A 20,135-nucleotide genomic window follows, 5' to 3' on the forward strand; every position below is an offset into this window, starting at 1 on the left:
TGTCTCTGCTTCCCACTGCCCTCTGTGTTCTAGGTCTCCTTTGAAAATTGGAGAGAAAATTCTCTGTTGTCTCCCCCAGAGAAAAGGAATTTGTGCATCAGTTTTAATAATAGCTCTTATATATTAGTTCTTTAATATCAGTTCTTAAAACTCCCAGACTGAGGATTTTTTAAGTGTTTGGTAACCAGAGTTCTCAGTAGCTGTGTATTTGCAGGAGCTTTCAAGGGTTCTTAGCAATCTCTCAAGAAGCCATCGGCCATTTTCAGTGGTTGTGTGCATTCCCAGACACAGGAAAATCAGGAATAATCCAACAAATGTGCCTTCCTTGGTACTTCAGGCACAGCTGAGCACTGCCAGAGTGCTGAGCTCAGACCCTTCATCCCACTCGGGCTGGGGGCACAGAGGGAGCTGCAGAAGAGCTCACTCAGCCCACAGAGAGGAGGAGGAAGGGGCGGGAAGAGGATGCTCCAAGGAAAGCAGCTGTGCTTGGAGATGGTTCTCTAAAAGCTCTTCAGTGTTGAGGAGGTTTGGCTGCATAAAACTGGAGTCAAGACTCTGTCAAGGAGGGGGAGGTTTCAGATCTCCTCCTGAGCAGCCTGAGATGTGGGATCAGTTACATCTCAGCAGCTTGGCAGTGAGAGTGGCTCCAGGTCAGGACTGTGAGCCCGCCTGAGGGAGGCTCTGCAGGATTTCACTGCTCTGGGGGTGCTCTCTGATCGGGTCACCCCTCACCTGAGCCAGGCTGCAGCTGTGGTGCTCAGGGACAGGGTCTGGTGGTGGCAATAGCTGCACTTGATGCTCTTCAAGGTCTTCTCCAGCTTAAAGGATTCTGTGATTGGAGGTGGCGAAGGAAGAATCTGAACCCCAGATCTTGGTGGTACAGCCTCATTTTTGTAGTGGTCTGGAAGAAACAGCCTCGAGGTGGAGAAAGGTAACACCTTCCCTTTAGGATGAAGGAAAACAAGGATGTAAAAAAAGCTTTTTGTTGTTGATGTGGTTGCAAGGAGCCTCACCTGGTTGCTGTCAGGTTTTAGGGACCCTGGTGCTGTGATGTTGGGGACTTGGTGACAACTCCTCGTGCTCAGCCAGGCACAAGGAGCCGTCACGTGCCCAGCCCTCTCAGCACCCGAATCCTCCTTATTGAGGAATATTTATGGAGTCTCAGCCATTCCACGTGGAACGATGCACTTCACAAACTCCTTCTCGGGCAAAAAAGCTGCCCTGTATTTTGATTATTTCACTCCCTGGAGCTGTTTGGGGTGATTTCTCCAAGCAGAGCCCGTTCCCTGTGATTCCTCTCCCACCTCCATCACGCACCGGGGTGGGGACAGACCATGTCCAGCCTGCTGCTGGTGGGACTGGGAGTGGAGGGAGCAGTGCCTGAGGGTTGGGCCATGAATTAATAATTGCTGTGTGCTGGGGGAGGCCCCTCACATGAGCTGCAGCCGGGGAAGTTGCCTGGCAGAGCGCTATCAATCACTCAGTGACCAGAACTTCCAGTAATTAGTGTATTTTATGGGCCTGTGCTTCAGTGACTCGGAAGCACATATGCTCCACTCCCAGCTAAACTTAGCCAGAGTAATATTCCAGGATGATTTATCCGCCTGCTGCTCTGGGATGTAACCCTATATTAGGTGAAGATTGTGAACTAAGCTGCAATAAAGTGGAAGTTTAGGTACAGTTTGCACGGGTTGAGACCTCGATGGATCATTGTTGCTCAGCAATTGCTCCTAGGCCGCTGTGGGCAGGGAAATAAATAATCCAGTTCTCCACCCAGGCTGAGGGGTGAGGGGACAATTAAGGCATGGCATCAGCTCTGGGTGTTTGGAATTGGTGTTTTATATGTGAGGTTATTTAATGTATAGAACGGAATATGTTATATATGTTTTTATGTGTAAGTGAGGCCCTGGCTCAGAAGCTGTGGCTGCCCCTGGATGCCTGGAATGTCCCAGGCCAGGTTGGACAGGGCTTGGAGCAGCCTGGGATGGCAGAAGATGTCCCTGCCCATGGTAGGATGGACTAGAGGATCCTTAGAAGGTCCCTTCCCACCAAACCGTTCCAGGATTCTATCACTCTATGTATTGTTTCCTGTTCTTACTCTGTAGTTGCTTCTACTTTTGAAGAGTCAAAAAATGAGGCCTTTTCCCACGATTTAGTGGCCTGTCCTGGCAGATGAGCCCTCGCTCCAGCAGAGCTGGAGGAGAGCAGAAGCTGAGCTGCGTTTCCACCAGCACAGCCACATTTAACCCATTTCTCCCTTTTTGTACCGAATTTAAACCCAGCAGACAGCCAAGCAGGAAGCCTCTCTGCTCGAGCAGGGAATCAAATTAACCCTCCTGGAGCACTTGTGGAGATTTTGCTCCTGACAATTTCCCTGGAAAGCCCTGGCCCACCTTTGTCCCTTCGGAGAAGGCGCTGCCATTCCCGGTGTCACCTTTGAAGATGCAGCAGTAAAAGGCTGCTAATATCCAGGATTTGTGGCCAGGCAGAAATGTGCAATTTAACCCTGATTGTCTGCAGCCTTGAGCTGGCAGTGCATTTGCTGTAGTTCATATTTAAAAGAAATCAAAGTGAAACTAATTATCTTTAATTAAGGCGAATTAAGCTTTGATTTTTAATTTTTTTTTTTTTTTTTTTTTACTCCGAGACGGAGCTGGAACTCATCTGCTCAAGCCAAGGAATGTCCCAAAGGTTATTAGGGCATTTTTCTGGTGGTGGTAATAACCTTCCCCCCTCCCAGCCCTGGCCACCAACAACAAATCTGTCACTTCATCCGTCTGCGCCGCCGCTCCTGCCCCTCCGCAGGGGTCGCAGATTCCACAAGTTATCAGCTAATGGCCTTATACATTAAAAATTGAAGCTTTCCTCACTCCCAGGCCTTGCAAGGCTTTGTTCTTAAGCCCCAGACACTTTGGAGTGCAGCTGCAAACTATAGGCAGAAGATTAAATTAATTTGTAACTCTTTTTTTTCTCTCTCTTTTTTTTTTTTTTTTTTTTTTTTGTCGGGGCCCTGCATTACTAAATCCTGCACATTTAATTGAAACCCTACTTCAAGATGCTTTGTGTTTCTGTTCCTCTTTGTTGTCAGTTTAACCTCAGAAGCACTTTAACTCTGCTAAATTGCTGTTATATCCTTTTGGTTTTTTTTTTTTTTAAAAAAAACCCTCTGCAATACGAGGACAGCAGAATTGATATTAGGAGGAGAAGAAAAATCTTGGAGTAGTTTTTTGAGGTATTTAATATTTATTAGGGTCCGTACCCTGCAGAGGTTCAGGTGATTTGAAGCCCATCTATCTAGGAATGTATAAATTGGTCTTGGAATGGAATTTCACCTGGGGAATTTTGTGTTATCCAGTAGTTAAGTCTGCTTTTGAAAGTTTGAGCGCGGCGGAGTGGCGGCTGCTTTTTCCAGAAAATGAGGGTTTAACTGCAGTGCACAATCTAAATGCAAAATCCTGGGATGGAAATTTAATTGTGTAAAATGTGCACGAGGTAATTAAGAACAAATTTTAGAACATTTCAGACTATAAAGTCCTCCTTCAGCTCCATCACTGGCGATATTGCCAGCGCTTATTTTCAATTTGCAGTTATGCTGAGAAACATGGAATGTGCCTAAATTAAGAATAAAAGCATCCCCTGCTCTCCAGTGTAACTGTAAATTAAAAAACAACTTGCACAACATCGACAATAATCTAAGTGGGAAACTTTATTGCTTGAGTGTCCTAAAAATATGTTTTGAACTTCCTTCCCTCAGCCACTTTCCAAGCAGGATCCAGACAGAGCTGCTGCTGTAATTTTATTCACAATGTGCAGCAGGCAAGGAAGAAGTGAGCTGGAGGAAGTGATGTGTAAGGGGGGGATTTCTGATTTCCCTTTTCAGTTCTACAGTGGCAAATTGCATTATTTCAACAAGTGATTTGAATTTTGGGTTCGTTTATCTGTACCTTAAGAGTATTCAAGAGCAGGTTTTAGTTGCTTTCTAGCCCTGCTTCTGGTGCTCAGTCCAGAGGTTCTTCCTGAATCAACATGTAATCATTTGAAATTTTGATTTTTTTTTAAATTAAAAATTTTCTATAGTTTGGTAGAAGTCAGTACACACACGCCCACTGCACCTCTGTTATTCCGTAATCTGGGGTTATTTCTCAGTTTATCCAGTGCTGGTTTGAAATCTGCTGGTGCATCCCACCCACCCATCCCCTGGCCAGGCCTTGGGGGAGGCTCTTTCTCAGGACACAACCTCCCTGAGCTGCTTTAATTGCTCTCCTGAGCCACCTCTGTGTTTGAAAAAGTAACTGTTCTAAAAACGCACACCCACACCCCAAAAAACTCCTCCATGGAGCTGCTCCGGGGTGAAATGAGGTGAGAAAGTGTTTTCCTGGCATAATTGTTGGTGATTGATCCCCCTCTCGTTTCTGTTTCCACGCCATTCTGCCACTGCAGGTCACTGGGCTTTTGAGAATGAGGTTTTTACAGTTCTTGTGTTGGAAAAGAGCACAAGATCATCAAATCCAACCATTGGGAAGGGATCCATGGGGAAATGGGAATCAGCTCCCTGAATTTCAGGCATTCCCTTCCCTCCTCAATGTCCAGACATAAAACACTGATCAGTTCCCAAATGCACCTAATTTAAATTGGAATATTGTATTTTTGTTAAAGTACCCTAAAAGAGTTGCAGGTTCTGGAGTTTCATCCTTTAAATGCAGAGAAGTTTTGGACAGCGTGTTAATTTGGTGGGTTTTGGTTTTTCCATCCTGCACTGGGCTTGTTCCATGTGTTCCTGTGACTTCCTTGAGACAAATGATAGTTTGAAAATCCTTGTGGTGAATCTCTCATCTGTTTGTTGTTTGGTTTGTTGTTTTTTTTTTTTAATCTTACTTTAACTGTGACACTTTTTATAAATCTATATCTGCACCCAGAGGTCACTGGTTGGCTGAACTTAAACCGTTTTACTTAGTAAATTTAATTAAGAAAATACAGTGCAACTCATAAGCAAATGAGTTTTTCCTAGTTTTAAACCAAACCACCCTCTCGAGTGCTGATTGCCTCGCTCGACCCCTGGTGATACAGAAACAGGCAAAATTAAAAAGGACATTAAAGCTTCATTAAATCTGAAACACATTTAGTACAGTGACATATCTGCAGGCTATTTCGGGGAAGATTACAGACTCTTTGCTAAGTTTCTTAATTTATAATACCTTGACAATGTTGCAGGGAGGAATTCTGAGCAGATGGATGCAGTGGTGGTGCAGGGGATGCAGAAGTGGCACAGGAGCTGGCCCTGTGTGTTTCAGCTCTCAGCTTCACTGAGAAATGTTTCCTTTTAACACCCTCCAAAGAACTTGTTGCTGATGCATTTTGGGGTCCTTCAGTGCTCCTTTATTCACTCTGTATTTGTGTCTGGTTCTTTTCCCCATTTTTTCTGCTGCCTTGGAGCCCCTGCTGAGCCTGGGGTGGTCAGTGGGAATGGAAATGCTTTGTTTGGAGTCATCTGTGAGGCAGGGATTGTTTTTTTAAATAACATGTGCAGAAAGATGCTCTGTGCACAGAACCATCATTATCTGCTTGTTCTGTCTGGAGTGTTTCACTGTTCTTCATTGAAAAATCAGAACTTACTCTGCTTCCATTCATGGAAAACTGTTGGACATTGATGGGTTTATTTCTAGACTGTCCCAACAGCACAGCTCTTCAGGATCTCAGATTTCTGCTTGGGGCAGGAGTATGGGGCTCCCAAAAGAGGAGAAGGTGGTAAAGGATGGGTTTTAGTAGCCCCACAACAGAAAATGAAGGGTCTTTGTTGAACTCTGTACCAGCATTTTTCAGGGCCTACCATGAGAGTGACCCAAGTGACTTTGCTGAGATGGGAATGATCAGGGAATTCAAAATGCTTTGGGGTGAAAGGGACCTTCAAGATCATCTGGGCAGGGACACCTCCCACTGTCCCAGGCTGCTCCAAGCCCTGTCCAGCCTGACCTTGGACATTCAGGGATCCAGGGGCAGCCACAGCTGCTCTGGGCACCCTGTGCCAGGGCCTGCCCACCCTCACAGCCAGGAATTGCTTCCAATATCCCATCTAAATCTCCACTTTCCCACTCTGAAGCCATTCCCTGTGTCCTGTCCCTGCCTCCCTTGTCCCCAGTCCCTCTCCAGCTCTCCTGGAGCCCCTTCAGGCCCTGAGCTCTCCCTGGATCCTTCCCTTCTCCAGGGGAACATTCCCAGCTCTCCCAGCCTGGCTCCGGCCCTGCAGCAGCTCCGGGGCCTCCCCTGGACAAGAGTTTTGAAGTCTCAATATTGTGAAAGCTTCATTTAGCAGTAACCCCCCCAAGAAATTGTTTCATCTGTCTCACCCAGAGGCTCTGGGCTCCTCTCTGGGTTGGTGATGTCTCCCCCCAACAGGAATTTGCTGTTTTTGCTGAGGCTCCCAGGCCAAAGGCTGAGCTCTCCTGGGGCTGGAGAGTGGAAGAACCTGCCTAGTACAAAGAATTTCTCTTGGAATGTTTGTTAGTTATGGCCAGTAGAATATTTTAAGACAACATCCATAAAAATGTTGATTTTGGGACTACTCTGTAATGCCTGAATTAACTTATTAAGCAGCAGGGGCAGCAAATGGAGTTGATATCCTGGAAAAGTGGATCTGGAGGAAGGATGAGGTTCCTCCTGGGGTGCTGTGGTCTCTCCCCACATCCCACTCAGGTTTGTCACCAACAGGGACACCAAGCTCAGCTCTGTAACCCAGATTTTACCCTGAGCCAGTTAAGGGAGGACTTTGGGAGTAGAGAGCTGCCTGCTCATCACAGATAATTATCAGCAAAGGGCAGCGCCTTGGCCTCCCTGCTGAGGCTGAACTGGTTTCATTTCCACTCCTGGGGAACCTGGGCATCCTTGTGAGGGAGACACAAGGGCTGGAGAAACCCAGAAATCCTGGGGAAAATGAGGGGTGAGGGTTGTGAGGGACCCATTCTAAATACAGCTCTTTGTGTCTGCAGAATCCCTTTTTTGCCATTTTCTCTGTTTCTGCCATTATGAGAACTTTTCTCTCTTGAAGGAAACGTGCCTGAATTTGGGCATCAAAGGCTGGCACTGAGGGAAATCCCCAGAAAAATGAGGGGTGATGCTTGTGAGGGACCCATTCTGAATACAGCTCTTTGTGCCTGCAGAATCCCTTTTTTGCCATTTCCATTTCTGCCATCGTGAGAGTTCAGACTTTTCTCTCCAGAAGGAAATGTGCCTGAATTTGGCACCAAAGGGCAGCACTGAGGGAAATAAAAGGGCTGGAGAAACCCAGAAATCCTGAGGGGTGATGCTTGTGAGGGACCCATTCTGAACACAGCTCTTTGTGCCTGCAGAATCCCTTTTTTGCCATTTCCATTTCTACCATTGTGAGAGTTGAGAATTTTTCTCTCCAGAAGGAAATGTGCCTGAATTTGGGCATCAAAGGGTGGCACTGAGGGAAATCCCCAGAAAAACGAGGGGTGATGGTTGTGGAGGGCCCATTCTAAATACAGCTCTTTGTGCCTGCAGAATCCCTTTTTTGCCATTTCTCCAATTCCTACCATCGTGAGAGTTGAGTACTTTTCTCACTTGAAGGAAATGTGCCCTCCATGCAAATCTCTATAACTAGACAAATATTATTTCCTTTCCCAGCTTGCTCTTGGGAGGTTTCCATATCCTCAGGTAAGATTGTTCATTACTGCTGTTTGCCACTGTGACATTCATTCCTATGTATGAAGGTGCAGAGAGCAATTGTGAACATTTGAGCCACATACAAATAAATCTGTCCTGTTAAATTGAAAAGTGGGAGCTGGAAGGAGTCATTTAGAAGTCTCTATTGATTTTTTTTTCTCTTTTGCCCCCCTCTTTTTCTCTTCTCCAAACTCTGTTTCCTTTCCCTGGAGACAATGAAAATTATGATGATGTTAATCTTGTTAATTTTGTTGGGAGATTAAAAAATAATCCAGTCTTTACAACATTTTTTTTTTGAAGCAGGAAGGTGCATCTGCTCCTTTCCTTATAATTTAATTTTTGATTCCAATTTTGAATGATGGTATGATGGTGTAAAATCTCCTCAAAAATCGAATGTGAATGGAATACTTAAGGGAGCTTCAGATTCTTCCTTTGAAGAGGACCTAATATTAGTATTTGATGTAAATACTGGTATTTTCTAAGTTTCCACCTGGAGCTGCTGGGACAACTCTTTCCATCTCTGGTGGCAGTGGTTGGGTGGATGCTGAGCTCTGCATCACCACGGAATATTTCACTTTTTACATTTAAAAACCCCATGAAGCTCTGAACAAAACAAATCCAGAACTGGCTTTGGCGATTACTTGAAATTCTCATCTCGAGATGGATGTTAGAATTCACAGGAACAAACTGTTCAGCAGTTCCTCCAATTATTCTTTCCGAGGAGAGGGGGGAAAAAAGTGAAGTGTCCAGGGACAAAAATGAATTATTTGAATGTGGTTCTTTATGTTTTCATATGTTTTATGAAGACTGTTCTCTGCATCTTGGTCTCTACAGCTCGCAGTGCCTGGAGGCATGTCTGATTTAAAGGTGGTGTTGGTCTGTGCTCTTTAAGCATCTATTAACTTGCTATTATTATGCAAATAACTGTTGTAATACACATACTAATTTATGCATGGTTAGATTATGCAGATGCCTCACAAACATGGTTATTGAATAATAGGCTGGGACTCATTCCCTCTCCCATTTTTAGAAGCTGTTTTAAGCAAATTCTCCTGACACTTTTACAGACTTGGGAAGGTTTCGCCTGGGTGGAAATATTCTGATTTTTCACTTTTTTTTTTTTTTTTGTTTCTTCTGCAAAATGTTCACTGGCACCATTAAGAGAATAGACTTGGAATATTTCATCTGGATTTTAAATGTGTTTTTGGAGGGGAGGCTTGGAAAAGAAACTTGTGTTGAAGAGCCCTCCATGCATGGGGAGCTCTCTGAGGGTCTCCATGGTCGTGTTTAGGTGTTTTATGACCTAAAATCCAAAGTGGTGAGGGGACAATTCAAAATAAACCTGATTTGAGTGTCAGAGCACGGGGAAAGGAGGTTGGAACGGGCACATTCCATGTGGTTCCAGGCAAAAATGTCTCCCTGAACTGGGAGCAAACCATGATTGCCAAGTTTAAAGATGCTTTTTGCTGTTCTAATTAAAAAGCAGATCGGGTTTGTGAAAGAATATTTGGCAAGGCAGTAGTCCATGAAATTGTATATATTTTTTAATGCAAAACAGTCGAGGAGGTGAAACTTCTAAAATGTGGCTATTAAGCTTTTCAAGCAACTGCTTTTCAGGAGGGATTTTATGTGAATTTATGTATTTTAGGCATTTGCTGTGCAGGAGAACCCTTGGAAATCTTCTTTGGTTAGGGGATAATTAATAGGGGGTTTTTAATCTCATTATTTTCCTACTGAGGGCCTGATTCTGCTCATTCCTTGAGTAATTCCTCCTCACTTCAGTGGGGTTATTCAGGGAACGAAGTTAATCAGTGTGTGGTTCAGTTTGTCCCTAAAAACCTCCAAGTTGCTTCCCTGTGAAAATGGAGAGTGTGGCCACGTGGGTGAGAACACCTGAGATTTCCTACAAATGGATGTTTGTCTCCAGCTGCAGCTGCAAAAAAATGTCTTTTTTCTTTTTCTTTTTTCTTTATTTTTAAGACACAGACAAATGGTGTGTGTAAATTCAGTTTAAATGAAGAAGATTTATAGGGGGAAATCGCTGCAGTGTGGAAATTCAGGACATCCTGCAATCTGCCAGTAAAGCTAAAGGATGATTATTTCATTTTCTGGCCTTTAGTAGAATATTTTCATGGCAGGACTTCCCACATCTTTATTTTATAAGTGTCTATTTTGCTGATTTATTGGTAATTATTTAATCTTTACAAGTCTTACCTTGAAAGCACTTAGAGCAGCTGTTGTGTCAGTAAAGTTCCTTACAGGTGTGTTTAGAGTTAATATATAATTATTAACTCTAATTATATTTTTTGTCTCTATATAGAGAATAAAATCTTCATAATCTCAATATTGTCTCAATATACAGAATATAATCTTCATAATCAGCCTCTTACAGCAAAAGGGAGCAATCTGAGCAGGGAAATAACAAATAGTGATGCTCAGAACTGACTTTTCTGCTCTAAAAACTTTGCACAGGGAACTCTTAAGCCCTAAAATGGAGTAAATATCTGAATTTTTGGTGCGTTTCATTGTTTTGGTGTTGGTTTTCCTGTCGTGGTCATGGAATGTGCTTTTGTAAAATATAAAAGTCCCTTTGGAAGTGGGAGGGAACGATGCTTGTAGGATTTTCCATGGGTACAAAATTAAGTTTTTAAGAGCAAATGTACAAAATTAAGTTTTTAAGAGCAAATTCATCCTGGATTTATTTGCACCACTCTATTAATTAATAAGAATGGTGCTTGTGCTCACAAATACCCTTGAAAGAAGTTATTTTCTACATAAATATTAAAAAAAGAAAGGAAGCCCCTTTTCCAAGGGTGCTGGTCCATTACCCATCCAGCTTTTTAGGGAGGACACACAAGGAAAAGAAGTTTTAAATTTTCCTTTAAAAGTTTCACCTTAATTTACATTATTTTGAAACTGGAAGGAAAAACAGATACCCCAAAAGGCCACAGCACCTTAAATATTTAATTAAATTTAAGGTTGGACCCCCAAAGATCCGAACAAACCTCACAGGGAATCCCAGAGATTGAAATTCCACTAATAAAACCACAATGGGGGCAGTGACTTGTTTATTAGGAGAAATGAAAGGAATTGCCCACTAAATATTCTCAGCTTGTAGTCAAACTTTCTAGAAAGCAGGGTGTGAAAGGAGGGCCCATCCATTGGGGAGATATTCCAAAGGAGCAGGCGGCGCTCAGCTCCCAGGATTCAGCAGCTGCAGGAGCCACCACCACCGCTGCATTTAAGAGACTTTTACATGTAGAAAACACAATCCCAGCCTTCTCTTAAGAACTTAGATAAAAATGACCTGTTTTTTTTTTTTTATTTTTTAAAGGAAAAACAGCACCAAAAATATTCCCATCCCTCATTTCCGCCCCCTCCCATCCCGTGCTTCCCCTTCCCGTCCTGCTGCTCGCACTGCTCCCCCCCAAATCTGAGCAAATACTGCCCCTGGTATTGTAAAGCTTTGAATGTTTTCACACCCCATTAATTTATTACTTCTCTTGCCTCATCTTTAAAATTTTTTTTCCTCTCTTTTTTATTTTTTTTTCCTCCTTTCCTTTTTTTTTTTCCCTTTTTTTTTTTTTTTTGTTAAATTCCGACTCCCCGCTGCTACAGCGATTTTCATCTTGTTGTTAATTTTCCCTGCTCCATATGGAGCTCCAGACATTTCACCTGGAGGCTGTACTAGATTTTGCTGTAGCGATCGCACTTCCGGAGGCCAAAACTGTCATTTAAGGTTCCCGGTGCATCTGTCTACGCCAGGCTTTTTTTTTTCTTTTTTTTTTTTTTTTTCCTCTTTTTTTTTTTTTCTTTTCTTTTCTTTTTTTTTTTTTTTTTTTTTCCTGGCACCAGGAGAGTGTGAATAACAAATTGGATGCACCTGAGATTCGGATGATTAGTGTGTTTTGTGGAGCTGGGGCGACTTGTAAGCAGATCGCTGTAGGGATGGGGAGGGCTAAAGAGCCACCCCGGGTGAATCCCCCTTTTCCACGCGGGGGGAAAAAAATAATAATAATAAATAAATAAAATAAAATAAAAAAAAATCGGGAGCATCCCGGCACCAAATATTTCATCCTGCCTTGTCATTGATTAGAAAAGAGCCTTTAATTTCATTTCACCCCATGTTGTGATTAATTTGCATTCTTTGTCAGAAGTTAATGGAGTTTTTTATGGTTTGCTCTGAAATCCTTGAAGACGTCGGAGTTGATCTGATGTTTATACAACCGCCAGCGGAATTTTTGCTGTTTGATTGATGGAGAGCTTGATGTTATTCCAAACGGCTTTTTAAGCTGTTTTTAAGAATTATTTGAATAAAATGCGAGCAAGATATTGTTATAACGGCAGAGATTATCTGTTAAAAATCTGTTTCAAATAAAGAACATGATAAGTAGGAAAAAGGAGATCAAAAAGACAGGAGGAGTGATGGACGCGGGAGATGATATTTGTTAAAATAGATCAGCCAGGGATTCAAATAACTTATTCCAAAATGCAGTGGGAGCAAGAGACCTTAATTTAAGGCTCTTTTTTATATACAGAGTTTATTTTTGCAGCAGGAGAAATAACAGGAATAAATTAGGGAAGAATTTAGTCGTAGTTGGATTTTCCCCTTGATTTTTTTTTTTTCCCCTCTCAGCTTTTTCCCCCTTCCTTTTCCCAGCACTGTGAGCACAAACTGGGAGAGACAAGGCTGTCAGAGCTGGTAGTCCAACAAAATGATGACATATCCCTGGTCTCAAGGAGGAGACATCCTTAAATCCCACAGCAAAGGAAGCAGAAGTGGATAATGGGGAATTTTACAGCCCAGGAAAGCGCTCGCTGTGGACCTGCCGTGGCTTTGCTTCCTGAGAAAACATCACAGGGAGGAAAAAAAAAAAACAAACCACAAACCAGTGGAAGCAAACAGCTTTTTGCTCCTCCTGGTAGGGAAAGGTTTGTGCTTTTCCCAGACCCCGGGGTTTGAAAAGCCTCGGAGGGACAATGCAGAACGTTCGGGGCTGGATGCTCAGCTGGGTCCTGCTGCTCCGGGGCTGGGGACAATGAGGAGCCTGCCCCGGCCCTGGGACGCGGCTCCGTCCTCCTGCAGGACACCTTGCCCTTTCTGAAATTATCACCTCCGTCATTTTCACTGTTATTCTTTCATTTCTGGTCCCAGAGCTGAGGGGTTTCACAGGATTTCGTTTTTCTCCCTGTGGTTTCTCTCCTCTCCTCAGCCAGTTCTGCCCTCGCCGCGGTCTCTGCGAGTGAGATTTAATTCCAGCTCCGGAAGCTCCCGTGCAGCTTTGCCGTGGAAAATGTGGATTTATTTGCTGTATCTTAGTTTGCTAAATAATTGCCTGCCTTGAAATGAAGTTGCTGCTTTCTGATCCCTGCATTAGCACGGTCTAAGGTTCTTTTTGTTCTCTGCAATCCATACTATTGACCAAATTCGGCCTGGCTTCATTTAAATGGAAGCAGCTTGTCAAGGGAAAAAATATTTAGTTAAAGTTGGGATGCGAAATAACCATTTTAGTGTTGTTTTTTCCATTGGCAGAGGCATCCTTTAAGCATTCATTTCTTTGGGGAGGATAAATTGAGGGTTGTTTACAGCATGTTTCCTGGTAAGAAAGAAATGTTTTGTCTTCCAGATCTATCATTACATGGAACCATTTAAAAGACATTAAACACTGTTCAAATGCTAATGCCAAAATAGTGAATGAAATTGTTGGGTAATATCTTAAATATGATAGATTTCTGCAAATCTTTTTGCTTTTATAATATATTCCAGAAATCACTGGCAATATTTGAAGTCATCTGCTATTGTTTTAAACTCCTCCTAATTTCTTAGCATAGGTTTCACATAGATCATTCCTGATAATTTACTTCAGATACTTTTTGCTTTATTTTTTTTTTCTCCATAGCCAGAAATTAGTTTGAACTTGAATTTGATTTGCCTGTTAGAAACTTGCTGTGAAATTCGAATTTAGTTTATTTTTCCAGAGGTGCTTTCATGTCTGGAAAATGGAGAGATTTTAGAAAATTTTTAAAAGAGTCTTTTAGGAATCTGAAATATAAGGAGAAAAATTTTATTTCTTTATCTTAATCTTCCTGATATTTTTTAAATGTAAATTTAATGTTTAAATAATATAGTCAAGTGCAGAAATGGAGGTAACCAGTAAAATTTTATACTAAGTTTTAATATAATGATTTTGTAGGAATTTTTATTTTGATCTGAGTATGTTTGAACGGTGGCTTATTGGCTTGGGATTTTGAAAGGCTGATGTGTATTTTTTTTAAATCTCTAATCCTAAGAATTCCAGGCAGTCTGAGGGAGCAGGACTCAAATTTATTCCAGGATTTTTTATGTCTTTTGTGGAACAAGGTGAGCTTTGAAGTCCCTTCCACCCAAACCATTCCAGCTTTCCAAGAAATACTGGAATTCCTGCAGAGGTGTTTTTGCAGATCTAGAAGGATCTCCTGCCTGAGTTGGTGGAATGGGAGATGTCCCTGGAGGGCTTGGAAGGAAACTTCTCTCCCAAATCCTGTTCCTGCTGTGAATGCCCATGAAGGAATTGCCTGAATGGGACCTTAAACCTGGGATTGGAGCTTCCCTTAGGCAGAAAGGCTGCAGGGGGATTTGTGTGCTTGGGGTGGCTCAGGTGGCCCTTGGAGAGCCAGCAGGAAATACTGGATTTACTGGAATTTTATCACCATTGAAGACTGGTTTGGGTTGGAAGGGACCTTCAAACCGTCTCATCCCATCCCCTGCCATGGGCAGGGACATCTTCACTGTCCCAGGGCGCTCCAGCCTGGCCTAGGACACTTCAGGGGTGCAGGGGACAGCGCCAGCAGCGCTCAGGCTCTGCTGGCCTGGATGAGGAGCAGTTTCCTCCCAGGAGATGACCAGGGACAATCCCAGTGCTCCTTTGCCCCTTCCCTGGGCAGGGCTGCAGCTCTGGGAGCTCAGAGCGGAGCTGTGGTTCTCAACAATTGCTGCTCCTCAGGGCTGGGGAGGCACTCATGGAGAAGGGCAGGGCACGCCCAGGGTTTGGGCTGTGCCAGAGGCTCAGGAATGTGTTCCCACAGGAGTGGGATCATCATCTCCTCCTCTGCTGGGTGCTGGTTGCTCAGCACAGTGAGGAGCCCCAGCCCCAGATGAGGAGTGAATAATTTTCAGGTCTAGGCAGGTGTTTCCTCATGTCCAGAGTTTCCATTCTTCTGCCAATCCCATGGGAATTTGGGGTTCATTCTGAGAGTGCAACACAGCCCAGTGACACAGGAGAGGATGGTGGTGCCTCAGTGTGGGTAGAGAAGTCCCCTGATGAACCCCAATTTTCATTGCTCTGGGTTACTCCCTTTCAGCTGTCCCTGGAATTGTGACATCTGCAGTGATCACAGTTGATTTTGCAGCTCCTCAGAGGAAGATCTGAATTTTTTTTAGGTGGCTCAAAAAGTGAGAGACTTCAGCAATCACAATTTTTACCTGTTCATTTCCAAGCCAGAAGGGACCTGCAGGGGTGTCCTCAGGAGCAGGGACAATCCTGCTGGAAATTCATCTGCTGCTCTTCAACTCTGCTGCTGCTGGAGGCTCTCAGCTCCTCAGATTGGTTCCTCTGCTTTGTTCCTTGAAAGGTTTTCCATGCTGCAGGATTGGGAGTTGTGGAGGGAGTTGTGAGTGGAATGGGCATGGATGCAGGATGGGGTGGTGGTTGTGGTGTCCTTGCTCTGTTTCCAGGTTCTTTGGGTCTCCCTGGACTTTCTGACTGATGGGGTTCTCCTCTGAAGAGCTCCCTGGGGCTGCCCAGGCTGAGGCGCAGGGAAGGAGGAGGGATCACCTGCAGTGGTTCAGCCTGTCCTTCCTGGACGTCCCACCACGGTGGTTGTGGTTTTTTGGGGGTTTGGACTTTGTTGGATCCCTCAGAGGATTCCATTATTTTCTTCCCGCTCGGTTGTGCTCATTTTCCCTCTCCCATGGTGTCCAATAAGTTCTCCTGCTGTTCCTCTCTGTTGTCATTTGGGTGGCACAAAGCAAGATCTGGGTGAAACAAAGCCCAGTTCTTTGTCTGGTGTCTGTTGGACCATTCTTTGTCCTCCTCACCCACTTTTTGTGGTGCTGGGAGCAAGGCCTGCAGACACAGTTTGGGGTGATGGTTGGACTCTGGCATCTTGGGGACCTTTTCCAACTTAAATCATTCCAAGATTCTCAACAGCGATTTGTTAAATTTGGGGTATTTTCCTCGTCCATACTCCTGCTGACCAAGGAGTTTGTTGTCAGGGTGTTCTGGTTCTAGCCTGGTGTAGAAATTATTGCTGGGAGGAGTTGTTGTCACCACAATCCCTCCAACAGTGTGGAGCTTTCCATGCCCACTTTGTTGAATTGTGTTTCTAAACTCTGGTAAAGAGATTTCTCTGAGAAGTGGCTGCAGTTCAATGGTGGATGAAATAATCTCTTTATATAAATTTGTTTGGAGACCTCGGGGAAAAGCAGCGTAATATAATTGTAAGAATATATTTAATATTAAGGTTGTTGTGAATTGTCTTTTTTATTTTGAAATAATTTTCTTCTTTTTTTTTTTTCTAATGTTTTGTGACAGTGATTGAAGTTTGCCATTTGCAAAATCCCCAGATGGGGATGGGGAAGGTTGTTTAGCATATCAGGAACAAATTAGGGAGGTCATTCTCACTGGTTTTGGTGCTTTGACTTCTTGCAGAAGTAGCAGCAATTGCAATTTTGCAAGAAATTGTGAAATATATCTGAAGATCATCCTTTAATTCCACAGGAATTGTGGAATGATGGTGAAACCCCCATGGAAACCAGAATATTTAGATATTCCTTTACCTTTTATATCAGGGCAGAGCTAAAGCTTTTGTCAGTAGGACACAATGTTAGTTTTTGCTCTTTTGCTCATTTGTGCAGTTGAAAAATAACTTCTGTCTGCTTTTAAAATCCACAGGAAAATAAATGTTGTCGTGTGAAGCCTCCCTTAAAAATCATAACTGTATGATTTGTAGGTAGATGGGTTTTTCTATTAAAAAAAGCCACTAAAAGGAGGCTTGAAAAGCAGTATATATGTAAAGAGAAAATTTGTTAACTGCTATGGGAAGATCTAACCCTGGGTCACCTGCAAATCTCTCAAACAAGAGCTCCAGGGCAAGTCCTAATTCCAGGGAGTAAAAGCGAAAATTAAAGCTGTAGCTGGTGACTCCTCCAAGTTACCCGGGGTGGATTCATTTGAGTTTCCTTGATTGTGCTGGTGCCTGCAATGTGAGAGGGATGGGAGAGGTCTTCTCAGCCACCTCCCGGCCCAAGGATCTCCATGGAGACAGAAAAATAACCCGATGGTCTGTCAGAAGTTGCCTTTCATAACCAGAGGCATTCATTAAATAGGAGATGAAGCAGGAGACAAACTTTGGCATTTTTAACCAACCTGGGGGGCGGAAAAAAAAGTGCTTTTTGGAGATTGTGCTTTCTGGAGTGGATTATCCAGGTTCCACTGGTGTTCCATGGCCTGAGAAATACTCTGATAATGGGAATGATTTATGGATCATTTCCCTGTTTCTGCAAATCATGAACTGTCACATGCAGTAGGTAAACCCACAGAAGATACAAGGCAGGTTAAAAATATCAAATAGCAGAGCTATTTCTGCAAGTTCAGACTGTTTCAGTGGCTTTTGGAAAGGCTGGAGAAGCTTCTGGGCAGGAGGTGTTGGTGATGAGCAGGGCAGTGCTCAGAGATGGCTGAGGGAGAGTCTTGGTGCTGAGAGGCTAAAAGTGACTTGTTTGAGGGGGAATGATCATGGAATCTTGGAATGCTTTACTTGGGAAAGGATCTTAAAGTTCAGCTGTTTCCTCCCTTGCCATGGCAGGGACGCCTTCCACCATCCCTGGGTGCTCCAAGCCCTGTCCAGCCTCACCTGGAACATTCCAGGGATGCAGGAGCAGCCACAGCTGCTCTGGCAATTCCAGCCCAGCCAGGAATTCCTAATTCCCAATGCCCCATCCATCCCTGCCCTCTGGCAGTGGGAGCCATTCCCTGTGTCCTGTCCCTCCATCCCTTGTCCCCAGCCCCTCTCCAGCTCTCCTGGAGCCCCTTCAGGCCCTGCCAGGGCTCTGAGCATTCCTGGATCTTTCCCTTCTCCAGGGGAACATTCCCAGCTCTCCCAGCCTGGCTCCAGAGGGGCTCCACCCTTGGAGCATCTCTGTGTCCTCCTCTGGAATCGCTCCAGCAGCTCCAGATCCTGCTGGTGCTGGGTGATGCCAGAGTTGGACACTGGATGTCTTCACAAGGACATCAAATTGTTCCTTGATACTCTCAAAACATGTCCTGCTTATTTTTTTTTTTTTTCCCTTCCTTTCACTCTGGGTTTTCTTGTGTCACTATCATTTCACTATTTAAAATTCTTCATGGAGAACATGAAGACACAACAGTCTCCTCAATCCCCAAGTTTTTTGGGCATCATGAGGGTTAGGAACACCCCAGGTTTTCCAGCTGTTGAGCTGCAGCCGCTGCAGTGGGATCCCTCAAGGTGAACCTGCCTCCAAAACCCCTCATCTCCCAGTAATGCACAAAATCCTGGGGCTTAGGGGAGGAGACAAAAACGGGGACAACATTTTCTGAGGAGCCCTTTTGAAGCAGCTGTTAATGCTCAGGAAAGCTGCTGCTCCCCTTTTCCCTGAACTGTGGGCAAGAGGAGAAGCCCCGGTTGTAAAGTTGTCGGCGCTCGACTTTGGTTTATGGTGGCAGAAGCTGCCCCATAATGGGAGCTGGGAAAAAGGTAAACAAGATGGTTTTAGCAGTGGTTGGAGCTGCCCTGTAATGGGAGCTGGGAAAAAGGTAAACAACGTGGTTTTAGCAGTGAAAAATCTGCCTAATATAAACACAGCAAAGTTCAGCCCCGCTCCCGAGTTGAAAAATACGGCTGCAGCTTTGTGGAGGGAAGGGAGGAGCAGAGCGCGGCCTCAGCAGCCATTTATCCAAGGCAGGGAGAAGAGGTAATCCATCTAGCTGGGGAGTCTCGGTGGCATTGCAGAGAGGAGAGCACAGGAGCTTTATTTAATTGAGAAAATGAATCAATTACAATGATGTTGCATCATCGGATGCGAGGGAAGCGGCGGCGATGTCGTTACACCGGGTAACAGTGTTAAAAAGTAATTGAGTGTCTTAAGCGTTTTGAATCAATTCCAGGTAGCGGCACAGCCACCTCAATGCAAAATTTATGAAGATGATCTCCAAATAATTTGTTGCCATCAGAATTGTGTAATAAAGGCTGGTAACGACGTGTGTGGGAGCGGGGCCGCGGCTGGGCCGGGCTCCGGGGGAGCCGCCGGTGTCACGGGGAGAATTCCCTAACACTGGGATTTGTGTTGCTTGATTTTTCATTAGGAGGGCTGAGTGCTTTTATTAGAAATGATATTTTAAATCTTGCTCTGAAATTGGATGTAATCATGCCCATGTTGGGGCCGCTCCGTGTGACCCCACCTCGATTCCCTTCCGTGACAAGAGCTATTTTTCCAGGAAGGAAATGTGACTGATGATCTGTTTGGCTAAAAACTGTTCCTGTGCTCTAATGTAAAGAAGCTCCAAATCATCCCTATTGAATAAGCTCAGTCTATTTTGTCATTTAACATCTGGAAGTGAAGTAGGGGAAAAAAAAGAAGGGTTTTTATAGCCACGGAATATTTCCCTTATTAACAAAACCAGCAGATTTATTCTGTTGAATTGTAATAGATGGAGATTGACGATTAAAAAATATAATGGGCTGTTTCTGCCTATTTATTATTGTATTTTCTCCTTGGAAAAAACAGAATTATACTCAGGAACTTTATGTTTGTGTGCTGCTGATACACTAATAAGAGACTTGAGCAGCTATTTCCTTGGTGCTGGTCTTCACCCTCCTCTCTATCCCAGTAAATATCTCTATTTACTGCTGGAAAAGTGTTCCTGGGGGATCCTGGCCCTGCCTGGGGATGGGGAAAGAGCTCCCAAAGCTGCTGGGAGCCCAAACAATCATCAAATCATCATCCTGGCACCAGTGAGGGAGAAGATGGGATGGAAGGGGCAAGGCAAAGGAAGGGGGTTAGACAAGAACATTTTCACTGAGGATCCTGTTCTGTTTGCATCAGGATTGTGTTGGGTTGCCAACAACTTTGTGTGTGCTGGGGAAAAACAGGTGATTAATTGCCCCAGCCATTAGAAATGGGGTGCATTGGGAAGTGTTGGGAGAGCAGCACCCCAAAATTCAGTGTTTTACACGAAGAGCCTGCTCTGTGCTTTGTGTTTCATTCTTTGTGTTGGGATCCTGCCTTTGTTTCCTTTTTTCATCCAGGGGAATGTGGGTCAGGAGATTTTGCAGCTCTTGAAGCAGTGGGAGGGTCTGTTACTGCAAACTCTCCCCCAGGTTGTCCAGAAATTCAGAAAGGCTCGGAGATAAATCTTCCTTTTCAGTTTGAAACAACACAAAGTTCACCAAACTTC

At 44.1% G+C, this 20,135-nt stretch overlaps 1 protein-coding gene across 1 annotated transcript in view; it reads left to right on the forward strand.

Annotated features, from left to right (window-relative positions):
- MAP2K5 (mitogen-activated protein kinase kinase 5) overlaps positions 1-20,135 on the forward strand; it is a 120,167-nt gene that overhangs the window by 67,666 nt on the left and 32,366 nt on the right. The window contains exon 17 of the mRNA XM_036389455.2: positions 7,642-7,671. Coding sequence (XP_036245348.1) covers positions 7,642-7,671 — 30 coding nt within the window. The remainder of the gene's footprint in view (positions 1-7,641; positions 7,672-20,135) is intronic.

Source organism: Molothrus ater, chromosome 13, assembly GCF_012460135.2.
Source record: "Molothrus ater isolate BHLD 08-10-18 breed brown headed cowbird chromosome 13, BPBGC_Mater_1.1, whole genome shotgun sequence".
Taxonomy (NCBI): domain Eukaryota; kingdom Metazoa; phylum Chordata; class Aves; order Passeriformes; family Icteridae; genus Molothrus; species Molothrus ater.